General features: G+C 36.1%; 3 protein-coding genes across 3 annotated transcripts; 2 read left to right on the plus strand and 1 right to left on the minus strand.

Moving 5' to 3' along the window:
- Positions 1-2,319: 2,319 nt before the first annotated feature.
- Positions 2,320-3,483, minus strand: LOC117931227 (late embryogenesis abundant protein D-34). Its single transcript, XM_034852151.1, has 3 exons — positions 3,160-3,483; positions 2,776-3,063; positions 2,320-2,696 (listed from the first exon to the last, which is right to left on the minus strand). Exons 1-3 carry the CDS (start codon positions 3,481-3,483, stop codon positions 2,517-2,519), a joined length of 792 nt encoding a protein of 263 aa, XP_034708042.1. The 3' UTR covers positions 2,320-2,516.
- Positions 3,484-4,508: 1,025 nt separating this feature from the next.
- LOC117929564 (pre-rRNA-processing protein TSR2 homolog) lies at positions 4,509-10,962 on the plus strand. The gene is made up of 4 exons (XM_034849878.1): positions 4,509-4,782; positions 5,270-5,358; positions 7,244-7,354; positions 10,442-10,962. Exons 1-4 carry the CDS (start codon positions 4,590-4,592, stop codon positions 10,679-10,681), a joined length of 633 nt encoding a protein of 210 aa, XP_034705769.1. The 5' UTR covers positions 4,509-4,589; the 3' UTR covers positions 10,682-10,962.
- A 1,879-nt stretch (positions 10,963-12,841) lies between these two features.
- Positions 12,842-14,721, plus strand: LOC117930030 (aldehyde oxidase GLOX). The gene has a single exon (XM_034850479.1). The coding sequence runs from the start codon at positions 12,994-12,996 to the stop codon at positions 14,626-14,628; it is 1,635 nt and encodes a 544-aa protein (XP_034706370.1). The 5' UTR covers positions 12,842-12,993; the 3' UTR covers positions 14,629-14,721.
- Positions 14,722-15,408: the final 687 nt, after the last annotated feature.

Below are 15,408 nucleotides of genomic sequence, written 5' to 3' on the forward strand. Positions count from 1 at the left end.
ATAACATCCTTAATGTATACCGTACGAAGGAGTCTTCCTCTTCCATTATAGACATCGATGATATGTATGTTCCATTTTTGGCTTTTCTGGGATTGATATGTACTCACCCATGATGATATGTATGAATAACTTCATTGTTGTGTGAGTGTCACAAATAGATGTCCCTTGAATGTTTCATTCATCATGGTAAGGGATGGTAGCAAAAACCCATTCGGGAATTCCAACCCAATTTGTTATTCTATGTAAAAGAAAGTTCCTAAAATTCATTCCATCCTAAATAAGATGTAAATTATTATACTGCATGAAGAAAATTATTATACTTTAAAAGCAGTAGTTTTTAAAATCATTCATTTCTTAGTGAAGGGATTCATGCCATTCAAAATAGGAAATAGTTATGGTCTATTTGGAACTATTTTTTAGAACATTTTTTTATTTTTCAGAACAAAAAATACAAAAAGACATGTCTGACAAGAAAAATCCATTTTTTGTTTTATGTTCTTAAGAACAAATGGTGTTTTTAGAAAACATTTTTAGTTTTTTTTCTCTTATTTTCACTTGTTTTATGAGAGTTGTTTTAAGAAATTATTGTATAAACATATAAAATGATTAGAAATAAAATACTATATATATATATAAATAAAATATATTTAAATATATTAAAAAATTTATGCTTCTAAATAGACTTTTATTTTATAAAATTTAAATTAAAAAAAAATCAAAAACTATTTTTTAGAACTATTTTTGAAAACAATTATCAAATAGACCTTTAATTTCCATTGAATCCTGAACTTAGTTCAATATTTGCACAAAATAAATTTCGCAAATCTAGGGTAAATGCCTTCAAAATTTTACAAACATTTTGTGACAAGGATTCATGAATAACCTATTAGTGCAACTTCTAGCCATAAATCAACTTAAGAGTGTGGCACGGGACCTCAAACTATGGGCTGATATGTTAGCCATAAATGACTAATAGATAGATCAGGTTACTAGTTTCCATAAAAAGAAATGGTTTTGATAATCAAAATTAAACCATTCTAGCAAGAAAGTTAATTACCAAGGATTATAAACTCACTAAAGTATTTTTCCCACTTTTTTTCAAAAGTTGAACAAATAAATCGAAACAATTCAAACCTTTAGAACTTCTGTCAATATTATTAAAAAAATTATAAGGGAAAGTTCAATTTCTTCAACTTTCCACACTTCGTCAATAAAAAAACAAAACCACAACAATAAACAAAACACTTAAAACAAATAAATAAATAAAACAAAACGCACTCACTTTTGCGCCCATCAAGCCACCACATGATGCTCTCAAAGGTTGAGTAGCGATTGGAATCATAAACTAGTAGAACACTAAAAATGTTACAATAGTTGGCGAAGGTGTCGATAATGTCCTAGATCTGCGCTTTCACCTTCTTACAAGTTGATATCGATGCCTTGAGTTTGGAACTCCACTCATTGTAAACAACTAATCGAGGGAAATGGACGAGGGAGAAAGAGAGAAATAGGTCGGGATTCAGCTATAAGATAGTAACATCAGCAATAATAATAATAATAATAATAACTTTTATATAAAATAAAACAATTTTTAAAAGTTATCTTAAAAATAATAATTTTAAAAAAATTTGATAATACTTTCAAATTAAAATAAATCAATTTTAGAAGATATTATATTTATAAAATAACTTTCTTATTTTTTATTTTTTTAAATGTTGAAACATTTAGTGTTGTTTTTATTTTAAAAAATTTTTAAAATCATATAATAGTCATAACTTAAATTTTATATATAAGATAAAAACCTCTAAAAACCTATATTAATGTTTTTTTTTTAAATCATGAAATAATAATAATTTATACATAAAATAAAAACCTTTGAAAATCACTTATATAGAAAAATAATGATTTTAAAAATTATTTTAAAAAAAAAGAACCCGTTTGACAAAATATAAAAAAAACACATTTAATAGCCCAAAACTAGTTTTATGTTTTCGGAGAATTTTTTTAATTATTTTTTAATATTTTTATTTTTTAATTGTTTTAAAAAATAATTATACATATAAAATTATTTTTAAAATATATTTAAAAATAGATTATAAACATTTTAAGTTTTGGGTTTTTAAACAGGTTTTTATTATAAAAAACTAAAAAAACTATTTTTTGAAATTATTTTCTAAAATAGTTACCAGCGCAAAGACTAAAAAAAAATATTTCAAAAACAATTTTTAAAAATAATTTTTGATATTATTCTTTTAATATTTTATACAAGAAAAATCTGTTTCACAACCCAAAATATTCTTGCAACCTAAAATAGTCGTAAGTGGGTAAACAATAAATTGAAGAATTGGTGAAACTCAACTGAAAACGATAATATTCAAAAGGAAAATCATCAAACAGTGGCATCCAAACATATGCATAAGATAAAACACAGCCACCGGAAGTAGGATTGGAGGAGATGATAAGATGCTGTGACATGGGTTGATCTCCTCCAATTTTGCCAATGTCCGGCTGGTGCATTAATTGGTAGAGTCTCGTTTGTTATCGGACTGGTTCAGCCTAGCTGCAGCAGCCACGGCAGCTGCCACTCCTCCAGGATATGTAGTCAGATTCGGATCATTCCTCACCTCTGCTCCCACCACCCCTTCCGCATCCCTTCTTGTCGCCGCCTTATCTCTTGGTAACTTCTCGCTTGCATCCTTCCAAATCAATTACCCAAAACAAAATCAATCCATCTTCTCTTCACCAGGAAACTACTAATTATATATATGTACGTACCGTGAGAACATCAGCCAGCTTTGTCTTGTCTTCGTTTCGACTAGTTCGAGCGTTGAGAGTCGCCGCCGACTGAGCTGCGGCACCAACACCACCGGGTGCTGTGGTGGTGCGACCTGCTGCTCTTACTTCCGCTGCTTGTACAGCCGCTGCGTCGCTCCATTCCACCGGCTTCCCTCCGGCAGCCAGAGCTGCCGCTTCCAGTGCTTCTCCTATTGTGATTGCACCCACTCTCCCTCCCGCCGCGGACGGCGGTGTCAGCGGAGCTGCTGCACTGTATTCCCCAACAACCTATCCAACAACCAAGAAGTATTTAAATAATGAATCCATCCAGAAGATAATTTACGAATCTCGATCTAACATATTCGTTATAAACAGATGAAGAACCTGATCCCCAATGGATTCGGTGATGGTACGTCTCCCAGGAAGTCGAATCTCAGCAATGGCCACGCCTTGATCTCCTGCAACATCACTACCTTGGTTGTGACCCACAAAACCAGCCCTCTCATTCTTGGCTGCCGCCGACTGCATAGTTGACGCCGCAGCCCCTTTCCCAGTCTTGCCCAGCACAACAGTCTCAGCAGCCTGCATCATGGAGGCGTCGGCCGGCGCCACCGGCTTCATCCCCAGGTCGCCCTGAACGTTAAAAACGTCCCCGTACTTGATCGGTTGCTGCTGGTCCTGAGGCCTCTGTGGTTGCTGTTGGCTCATTTTTTTGAGAAGTTGTCGAATTGAGTTCCTCTGGTTGTCAGTGTATTGTTATACGTGCAAGGAAGGGCTGGACGTTTGGACACGTATGTTTGTGTGGGGGGGGTGAAACGTGGCCGCATATAAATTGGACATGTTTTGACACGTGGTGTATAATTACCAGCCCTATCCTTAAAATTGTATTCAGAAACCTAACAATTAAAAAAATAAATAAATAAAATTATGGGAGTGGTAATATTATTATTTTTTATATTTAAACTTGATTTTTTAAAAATATTTATAATAAAAGTACTATTAAAAAACTTTTTAAATTAATAAAATTAAATATTATTTATTATTATTTATAGAAAAAAAAATGAAATTTGAGAATAGGTAACAACCGTACCCAAGTTCCAATTATATAGATTTGTCTATTGGGATATTCATATTTATATTTGAATCTTAATAAGGTTCTTGCACTTGGATCAGAGAAACTGGCTGCAAACCGAATGGTTGTTTGTGCTATCTCAATTTTGTTTCTCAGCTAAAATTTTTTCTTTTCTTATCTTTTTCCTTTTCTTTTTCTTTTTTCTTTTTTCCTTTTCTCAATGCTATTCCATACACTTTTCTCTTCTTGTATTCAAACGGGAAGTTCTAAAGTCATTCCTTTGTGATTCCACAATTTTACATTATTTAATGGACTGTAATTCTCTCCTTGTTGCAATTTCTAACTATGGGTCCTGGGAGGTCATCCTTCACCTTTCTTCAGCTGGTTACTTAAGGTTCTGTTATTTAAATTTGTGGTCGCAAATCAAAAAACGATATGCAAGAGTAGAAGGGCATTTCACTGCCTCAAAAATTTGAAAGAGTCAATTATATAGATTTGTCTATTTTGATGATTTCTTAAAATTTTAAAATGTGTTTATAATTAAAGGGATATTCATATTTATATAATGTAAGAGAAATTTTATTTTTAAAAATATTAATATTAATACTTTAATAGTGAAAAAATTCTAAAAATAAAAAACATACTTATAATTACTATTTTGACCTCCAAAATAAAAATATTATCACAGGGAAAGAGAGGAAGTAAGGATTTTGCAGAGGGAGAACTAGGTTAGGGTTTTGCCATGGATAGTGGAGGCGTAGCACCACAGCTGTCAGAGGAGGCAACTCATCATCTGCAACAAGGCATAGTAATGCTTCTGTCGCAGTGGTCTGCTCTCCAGATGGCCGTCCATAACGAGTGGGGTGGTCGTCAGTCTAGCCAGCTTGCCGACCAACTCGCCCTCGACATCTTCTCCTGGTTCACACACTCCAGGGGTAACTTTTCAACATTCATTTCATTTCCGAATTCTTGCACTTCGTTTTATTTGATTTTTTGAAGTATTCGGCTTCTGATTAGTCGAATTAATGATTTGATATATATATATATATATATGCTCCGAATTGACGCTTGATCGAACTGTAAATTTCTAATGGCCATTTAACTGGATTTTATGATTAAATATTTCAAATTTGTACATCAATTTGGAAATTGATGTGGTTTTTGTGAAATATGAACTGATACTTGATTGGAACATGTGATATAGATCAGTAATACCTTGCTATCGTGGGTTTCGAATTTAGCCATGTTTTTAATTGGTTTTAATTGGAACAGATAATGTCAATTTTGTGAATTCCGTATTGAATTGTGATTTTGGGTTACAATTTTGAATAAAACAGAACATAAGAACCTAAGTGATGTTTTGGTCTCTGATTCTGATATACTTTTTTTTGATCTTTTTTTGGTAATTCCTATTTTCATCAGAGCCGCTTTACATTGATGATTTGGAAAATATACTTGATGAAGCTATGCTTTCGCTCAACACCATGACTGAGGACGGCAGCATTGAGGAGGTATGAGTGCTTTGCATTACTCTGTAGACTTCAATGGACACAGTTCATGCATATTTTTATTTATTTATTTAATTTATTATCAGAAAGAAATGTGTTAATTACACAATGGGGCAAGCAAGCCAATCATATTCTTGATGAGTGATCTTTTAAACCCTAGGAATCATCTTTTATTAAGTGGAAATGGTGATATTTAATTTCATCAAAAGGAAGATTGTAATACATGGAAGGATATCTTGGGTTTCAGAAACCCAACTATTAGCCAGTTGAAATAACTTATAGTATAAGTTTAGCAATTATTTTATGATTTTTCTCATTTGCATTTCTGGTATTTGCAAAAGCAACATCTTCATAACACATTTATTTCGTAAACTCACCATTGCAGCTTTAATTCGTTGTCATTCTTGCAGTAGGCATTTCACAATTCGCTAGTAGAGCATTTAGTTCTCAGATGCTAACATGTTACTCTAATGAAAAAAATTTCTTCTTCAGTAGCATTTTTTCTTTATTTTTGTAAAATTACAAAAAGGGAAAAGAAAGAGAAAATCATAAACAAACCTTTTTTTATAGGCAAAGATAAAATATATTAAAACTATCTAACAAAAGGACGCTCAAAAGTATACATGTTGTATACAAAGGCGTGAAAAGGCCAACCAAAATTGAGGGATGAACAAAAAATGATTCCCCTGCCTGTACCTACAGCTCAGGGAGTCGATGAAGTCTAACATGGACAAAGAGCTATTAACTCTGTAACTCTAACCAACCCCCAAAAAATATACATGAGGGATTACTTGATAACTTGATCCAAAATAAATACAAAAGAGTAGCTTTCCAAGTTTTTTTCTTCTTCTTCTTGCAGAAAGATCCATTCCAGCCCAAAAAGGGCCTCTCTTACTGTGGAGGGCATGACCCATTTAATTCAAAACAGAGCCATAACGAGCTGCCATAACATAACTGCTTCAAAGGCTTATTTGTTTGTCATTGTGGTATTGATGGATATTTGGAAGCACAATGATCTTCTTTGAGGCTTATTGAGTGTTTGGATTGTCCCTAGTTTGAAGCCAGTTCTTTTCATCTGTCATATCATCTTCCCTCTTCAGTAAGGCGTGCACCTTGGCAAACAAAGTACTATAGATGGAGTGTTGTGCCTTGGGCCTAGGTTCTCTTTCAACAGCTTTGTTATTGATTACCCAGCATTTTACTGTAGAAATATGGCTTATTTTATAGCCGTAGTATAAATTTTTTATTCAATTGATTGATATATATCAGCATATTCATTATGCAACAATTCAGACCCCTACTTCATCCAGCATGTACTAACTTTTCTGTTCACATCGTCTTGCTATTGTTTTGCATCTAACATTAAATGAATCAAGATGACAAAACTGGATGGATGGGTACTTGATAATATCTCTTTAACATTCTTGGTTAGTTCCCCTGTATCTTATCCAAATTTTGCAAACTTTAGTGTTTGCATTTCTAATTTGTTATCTCAGTTTATCCACCCTAAAATTTTGTGGGACTGTAATTCTTTGTGATTTGCATGTCATGCTAAAGATGAAACAAATTTTGGACTGCTTAAACTGCCTGTCATCCACATGCCTCAAAGGACCAAAGCTCTAGTGTTCTGCAATTTTTTGCATTATTTTTACAAGTTGGGAACAAGTATGGCTACTTATACTACCTTCTATAAGAGGAACTTTGATTCTTACCCTTCACGATATTTAGATTGTGAACGATTTGAAAAAGATTTCTTGAGTGCTTTTATCTTGTTGTGTCTACTCTTTGTGCCATATCTAATTCTTATGCTTTTCTTTGGCTTGTACTTAGTTCAGAAATCAGGGATGCATTTCTTACCAATGTGTGCATTTTATATAACTTGAAGCAGGTAGCTGAAAAAATAATGACTATGCATGAAGAATGTTTGGAAGGTAATTATCAGTCAATTGAAAAACTAAGGGAAGCCGGTTCCCGGCCAGCTGTTCATCATATTAGACAGGTAATTTTAGTTATAAGTACTAGCCTAAACAACTTCTTGCTCCGTCCATGAGAATGATATTCTTCTCTACTGAGGATAATGCCCTATATCTTTGTTGTTCCTGTGTCTCATGATTTTGTTATTCTTGTTTATTTTCTGTTTTATGGGATTGAGTTCATTGCATGATGGGAAATCTGTCAAGAAGCAAAGAAAAAAGAAGATGTTTTAGAAGGGAATCATTTGCATCATCCTCTCTAAGATCAATCTCAAAATTAATAGTTTGAGAAAAAAAAACTCAAATCATCTGCATATAACAAGTGAGAGTCGCCCTGCATTCTCTAGAGTAGAATTTTTTTAAGTTAAAAAAATCCTGTAGATACACTTATATTTTCAGAGTTCTGTTTTTGCTGCCTGGTTGAGAAGCAGGAGAAATGAATTTTGACTCAATTACTAATTCAAGAATTTTACAAGCATTTCAGAGGACAGACATGAAATCACTAAAGATTAAATTCTCACTGTGTCTTCTTTTCATTGATATTTTTGCCTTCTCTATCTCTCTCAGCTGTTTTCAGAATCCCTCTGTTCCTTTGGAAAAGCCATTAGAAGAATGCCTGGTGCAATTCCATCAAAAAGCTCCAAACCTGACTTAAGACATCTATGAGAGTGGGAGGAGCTATGGTTTGAATCCATTTTTCCTTCTCACTGATAAGAGGGATAAGTAATCTCTGAATAAAGGGAATGGGTTCAGTCTGACAGTTACTGTATATGATGATTTGAGATTACAGGGGCATAATAGATGAGATGAAACATTGAATTGCGAGCACATGTTGAATACTTTGAGACTAATCAAATGACACTACTTGGAGAAATTTCAGAAAAGTTGAATGAGCCTACTTATAACACATCATTTTCTGGTCAGGGTAATCAACTTACCAATTCTGACACTCCCTAGTAAGACTTGGAGTTCCACTCCTTCCTTCTCCATTCCCACCAAGTGCTATGCAACCAATGACTTCTTGCTCTCAGCAAAACCATGCAGGTCAAGAAAACTCCTTCCTTCTCCATCCCCACCCGAATACTCTGCAACCAAGGTATATGCCCTAGAGCTTGCTCCCACACCACCTATCTGGCCATAAAAGAATTCCTTCTGCGTTACACACTACAAAATGCATGTACTTGACAAAATTTCATATTCATTTTGATTCTTTCCCAAGCCCCACATTGGATCTGACATTCTCTTGGACACCATTCACCCACCTTCTTGCCACATTTCCCTTGGTGGGGTGGAAGAGGTGTGTTACCTTTGAGTGATGGGTGTTTGGATATTAGGAAATTGGAATTGTTCAATAAGGCATTAGAGATGGAAATTTGCCAAAGAGAGAAAGCTTGTGAAGGAGAATGGTAGGGAAAATGTGGCTAGAAGGTGGCAACAAGTGACCAAACAATCCTGGACTGCCTTGCCTGGAAAGGAGAGCCCAAAGGTGAGAGGATAATAAATATTTGGAAGAGAGCCAACTCTACAGCCTAAGATTGCCTCAACATCTGCAGACCCCCAACACCTGTCTCTCCACCTGACAAGTTAACTAAAGCTGAAGGCACCTCTGTTGCTCTTCTCTAACTTGATTCTCAAAATCATCATGCGCTGAAACATTATTATACATGGCTCAGCTCCACATCCTAGAAAACAATCGAATAATCCACATGCATCCACATGCAACAAATGAGAGATAGGTCATCATGCATTCTCAAAAATAAGAATTTTCTCTAGAATAAGAGTTTTGTTCAATTAGGAAATTATGTAAATATTAATTATCTTCTAGAGTTCTGTTCTGCTGTTTGGTTGGGAAGCAGAAGGTGAAATGGTTTTTGACACAATTAAAAATCAGTGACAGAACAGATATGAAACAACAACAAAATTAAATCACTTTGTTCGTTTAACTGAAATTCTCACTGCCTCAATCCTCCTTGCCCCTGTAGTCAATACTTCTGTTTCCATTGGAAAGCCATTAGAATATCAGTGCAATTCCAGCAATGATACCAAACCTGACTAAACATTGTTTTGAAGGGTGAAAGGAGCTGGTTGTGACTCCATTTCTCTTTTTACTGTTAGGCCATGTTTGGAATGCTGGAATAAACAATAATAATGGAAAGAAATCAATTACATTCCCATTCATTAATGTGTTTGGATTATTTTTTAGGATGAGAATAGAAATAAATAAAAAATTATTAACATGGAAACCAAATCTCACTCTCACTAGAATTTTGATTCCTTTCTTCTATAAGCTAATTTGATTCACCTCCATTTTGATTGTATTTCCATTCCTTTTCATGTGTCAATTGCACCCTTAGAGTTATAGGTAATAAGAATAGAGTGGATGCCAGAATGGGGTTTTGTAATTTTATCTGTACTACAGCTACTGTGGTGATCAGTGAATTGTAGAGGCATCTAGATGAGATGAAACCTTCAGGCTAAATGATTAGAGACAAAAATTTAATGGTAGGATTCTGGTAGCATTTCAGGGTTTGGGAGGGTATACTTGGTTAAAGAGAACATTGAGACCATCTGAATGAGGGTAGCTTATTGGGAATGGAGCAATGGATCAGTTGTTACTAGTGAAGGCCTTGGAAAGTTAGCAGAAACACTGAGCTACTTACTTTTTAGAGGAAATAAAATCAGGAAATGAATGTTTTGATATGATAGGCTAGTTATTTATTATTGCAATGATATTATGCAATATTATCAAAATATTTCTATTATATGTGGAATTAAGCCTTTGTGTGTGACCTATCCCGTAGTGGTTTTTTTTACCAAATATATATTCATGAGGAGCTAGACTCACTGCTGCTCCAGGACAATTCTAGTGGCAGTTTTCTATAACCATTTCTCTGGGTTTTCCTTCTTGTTCTTAGGAGGAGTGGGGGGTGTGTGTGTGTGTGTGGGGGGGGGGGGGGGGGGGGAGTGGTGGTAAGGGGTGGTTCTTTCTAGATGTATCAAGAATGTTGGGAAAACATTTGTGGTGAAAAACCTCAATTTCCCTTTGAAGAGGAAAGTTCAAATTTTACTAATGTAGGCTTATTTCTGATTGCATCTCTTCTATCATGTGCCAGGCTGTTAATGAGGACAATGATGATGATGATGATGATGACGATGACGACGACAATGATGAGAACATGGGGAATGATAATTCATCAAACATGATTGTGGATGCCCCAGAAGCCCCCCCACCAAATTTAAATCCAGCAGAGATGCCGGTAGAGGAGCCAAGGGCCTCAAACCCAAAGGTTGCTGAAGCAGATGATGGATGGGTGGTAGTTGCCTCCAAGCGGAATAGGGGTAAAAGGAACTGAGTTTCCCATGCCCCGTGGCCTTTTATATTTAGTATATTTTTTCCCTTGTTTTTTTTACCCTTTTTATTTTCCCATTGTGTATTATCTAAATTCTATGCCCTGCGGTGTGCTATTTTTGTTAAGCTTTATACAAGCCAGTTTTGAAACAAACACTTTTTTTTTTTTTTTTTTTTTTTGTAGTTTTCTTTTTTACCCTGTTCCTCAAATGGGGATCCAAAATCAGGAGATATGACTTTCACTGCTCTGAGCTTTATGATGAACATATTAAACTTACTTGAGAATTTCTTGGATATCATTATTGTTGCATCTGCATATAAGCATAAATGATAAATCAGGTCCAGCATTAGTCGCCCATCTACATCTTCATGCTCTATAAATTATTACTGTTTCACTCATTTTATTTTTATATATTTTTTTAAGGCAAAACTAAATTGCCTCACAATCACCTACCAAGCAAAAATACAGAATGCACGAAAGGCAGCAAAAATCAACATCTCAGCCACCACCTGGACCATCTTAGAAATCAAACTAGTAGCTAAATTTACAATCCAAAACAGCATTTGACCTTTCGAAGAGAAATTGAATGTAAGAGTAGTATAAGCATGAGTATACTATTGTAATATTTATGTAATATTAGAAATCAAACTAGTATCCTTTTCCCATGGTTGAACCCTAAAAATTATGTAATATTTAAAACATAAACAATTCCAATATAAACCATAATAACTTCAAGCATCATTTTTAACATAGTGATTCTAAATAATGGGAAGCTCACAGTTGGCTGGATGTGATAGGATGAAAGTGTGGTTCATGTTGAAAAATCAAACAGTCTTGGGGAAGAATAATATGTTGAAGAAAGCTGCAATTAAAACAGAGTATCTCTCTCTCTCTGTGGAACTCACAACCCAAAAACAGAGCATCTCTCTCTCTTTCTCTCTAAAAGTTGATAATGTTAAGGGAGGCACAACTCGTGGGAGTAGGCCTCATGACAGTAGTCATCCATGCCTGCTTCCTTTCAGTTTGTGTTGCTAAGCATCACAAGTACCAGATATGCAGCCCCTCTTCCTGCGGAGATATGAGGAACATTTCCTACCCTTTTCGATTACAAGACGATCCCCCCAGCTGCGGATACCCTGAGTATGAATTGATTTGTGAAAACAATCGTACTATGATAAACCTTCATGGTGGGAAATACTTAGTTACCCAGATCAACTACCAGAATTATACAATTCGGGTAGTGGATCCTGGGCGAAAGAAGGACAACTGTTTCATCTCCAGTCCTCTTAATTCCATTGGTGCATATTACATAGAATCTCCATATTATTTGTCTTCTGAATGGAGAGCTGGTTATACTCTGCCTTCTGAATGGAGTGCTGCTTATACTCTGCATTCTGAATGGAGTGCTGCTTATCCTCCGCCTTCTGAATCAATATTCTATACAATAGTTTTGATGAACTGTGAGCAGTCAATCAGGGACGACAACTACATTCATATAATTCCATGCAATACTGAATATATTCAACGCAACCTTTCATCAAATGTCTTATCACGCCACCGTATCAAACAGAGTACGGGACGACCTTTCGAAGCTTCTTCACACCTCCCCTCAGGAAGCTTCCATGCAGAATTGTCAATAGCTCCTTAACAGAACAAGGACCAGAAGTTACCGAACGAAGAAAACACCACCAAAGTCCATAATCATGAGCTGGTTCCCCTTCCATCTTGGCGTCAGGTGATTGCTGTTTCAGATTGCTTGGTTGACTGGGAATTGCCATTTCTGTGCTTTATCACACCAAGTCGCCATCCCTGTTTTCTAGAATTTGGGGTCAAATTGATCTATTTTATAAACAAACATAATGTAAAGTATAAGTATGGTTTGAAACTATTGTTTAAGCTAACCTTTTTTTTTAATTAATTTATTTAAATTAGTTTGAACCCTTATTTTATAAATACATTTTCTATGAAAATTAGAAATTGCAGTCTCAAATTACAATTTCTAAATAACCAAAAACTCCACTTCTAACAGTAGACTTTGAACCAAAACTCTGTTGTCTAGGCTTTTGCCAAGGGCATGAACCCTATTTTGGCTCAATATGTGGTCACGTTTTAGTGTCATAGCAGAGCTTTTATGGCGCATTTCTTGAATGCCCCCTCATATGATGCCTGAGGTTTAGACTGCTCCCCCAGTCCTCCCCAAGACCAACACTTCTCATTGCTCTATTATATACGCTCATCACATCAACCTCTCTCCACCAACTCTCACACACATCCACTACTCACACCTACAGACCTTCAATACATAGCCATCAAATATGATCACCGCCTTCATCTTACTCTCCATCTTCTTTACAGTCTTCTCTGCTCCAGACTTCTCTCAAACTTTACCGGCCACAGTCAATCAAGGTGAATGGCATCTCTTGCACGCCAGCATCGGCATATCAGCCATGCACATGCAGCTCCTTTGGAACAACAAAGTCGTTATTTTTGATAGAACTGATTTTGGCCCTTCCAACCTCTCTCTTCCCCCTCACCTTTGCCGCCATGATCCTCGTGATCATGCCCTCCAAACTGACTGCACTGCTCACTCCTTACTATACTGCGTCGACACCAACACTTTCCGGCCGTTGAAGGTTCAAACTGACACTTGGTGTTCCTCTGGATCCGTTCTCCCCAATGGGACTCTTACTCAGACTGGTGGGTTTAACGATGGAGATCACGTCCTGCGAATGTTCACCCCATGCGACGATTATAGCTGTGATTGGGTCGAGTTTCCTGGGTACCTGTCCCAACGTAGATGGTATGCGAGTAATCAGATATTGCCGGACGGCCGTATCATCATCGTCGGAGGAAGACGGCAGTTTAATTATGAGTTTTACCCTCGGAGTTCTCGAGGTTCTAACTTATACACCCTTGATTTTTTGAGAGAAACCAGAGATGCCCATGAGAACAACTTGTACCCATTCTTACACCTCTTACCCGACGGAAACCTGTTCATTTTCGCTAACACACGATCGATTTCTCTAGATTACAAGCGGAATAGGGTTGTTCAGGAGTTCCCACCGATCACCGGCGGCGAGCCTCGTAACTACCCTAGCTCAGGATCATCAGTCCTGCTCCCCATCAATGAAACCCAAGCCATTGAAGCTGAGGTCTTGGTCTGTGGTGGTGCACCGCCCGGTGCAGTGTCACAAGCGTTGCGTGGAAACTTTGTTAGTGCAAGCTTGACATGCGGACGTCTGAAGGTCACTGATGAAAACCCTAATTGGGTCATGGAGGAGATGCCGGTTGCTCGAGTTATGGGGGATATGCTACTTCTTCCCACTGGCGACGTTATCATAATCAATGGGGCACGATTGGGCGCAGCCGGGTGGGAGTACGGAAGAAGTCCGGTTACTAACCCGGTGATTTACCTGCCTTTTGGGGATGTTAACCGGAGATTTTTAGTCATGTCCGGATCAATCAGACCAAGAATGTACCACTCCTCCGCTGTCCTATTACCGGATGGCCGGATTTTAGTCGGTGGAAGCAACCCTCACGTATACTATAACTTCACAAACGTCCTTTACCCCACAGACCTCAGCTTGGAAGCATACTCACCTCCCTATACATCACAAGCATTCTCTTCACTTCGTCCTCATATTCTGTCCCTGGATGAGAACTTACGATATGGGCAGTCATTCTCGATTGTTTTCAATGTGTGTGAGTACACGAATGATAGAGTTCTATCAGCAAATATTGTTGCGCCATCGTTTACTACACACACAGTGGCAATGAACCAGAGAATGGTGGTGCTGAGAGTGGAAAGTGTCATGCAGGAGGCAGGGAATACGTATAGGTTGAGTGTGGTTGGGCCATCAACGCCTGAAATTGCACCACCAGGTTACTATATGTTGTTTGTGGTGCATTCTGGTATACCAAGTCATGGTTCGTGGGTCAAAATCCATTGATTGGAGTCGTGAAATACGCAGAGATTTTGTTTATTGTACCCACAGTTTTTATTCATTGTTGGAAAGAAGAAATGATTGAATGACCAATGAATTTGCTCAAAGGAAAAATGGAAGAAGATTTCAAACAAATCCAAATCCCAATGATTTCAAACTCTCTATCTGGTATCTCACCATCATTTAATTAATCCACACCATTGGGAAAATTTTCGGAAGTTTCCTCTTTGAAAATGATCCGGGAGGCTTGCTTCGCAAGCAAGTAATTAATCTTTTGACACGCAATCTTCCACGTAAGGAAGCCAACTTTATTGTTCTTGGACATGGCTCAACAACTTTGTCTTTAGTTGATATGTAGAGTTTTAATTAGGTCATCTCTAAGTCGTAGTTGGCCCATTAAGGGGTATAATGGACATTTCAAAGGCACTCATTTGTATTACACATTAAGTTAATTTGTATATTATTATGTCTTTAAGTTATATGGCCCATTAAGTGCCATTATTTTTTTTTATAGTATTTTGCCTAGAATATGTTTAATAATGATTTTAGAAAATGTTATAATTATTTTAATACTTAAATTTTTTTATCTTTCAAGTATTAGAAATGTTAAAATTTTTTTTTAAATTATTGTCAAACATATTCTTAGTGTATGTTTGTCAAACTAGTTTAACAACTTAAAGTGATTTAATAACTTAATTTAAGTTATTAAATAAATTAAGCATATTTAATAAAATAACTTAATAATATGACTTAGAGTAAAAAACAATCTTAAGTAATAAATAAAAA

This window comes from Vitis riparia, chromosome 14 (assembly GCF_004353265.1).
Source record: "Vitis riparia cultivar Riparia Gloire de Montpellier isolate 1030 chromosome 14, EGFV_Vit.rip_1.0, whole genome shotgun sequence".
Taxonomy (NCBI): Eukaryota; Viridiplantae; Streptophyta; class Magnoliopsida; order Vitales; family Vitaceae; genus Vitis; species Vitis riparia.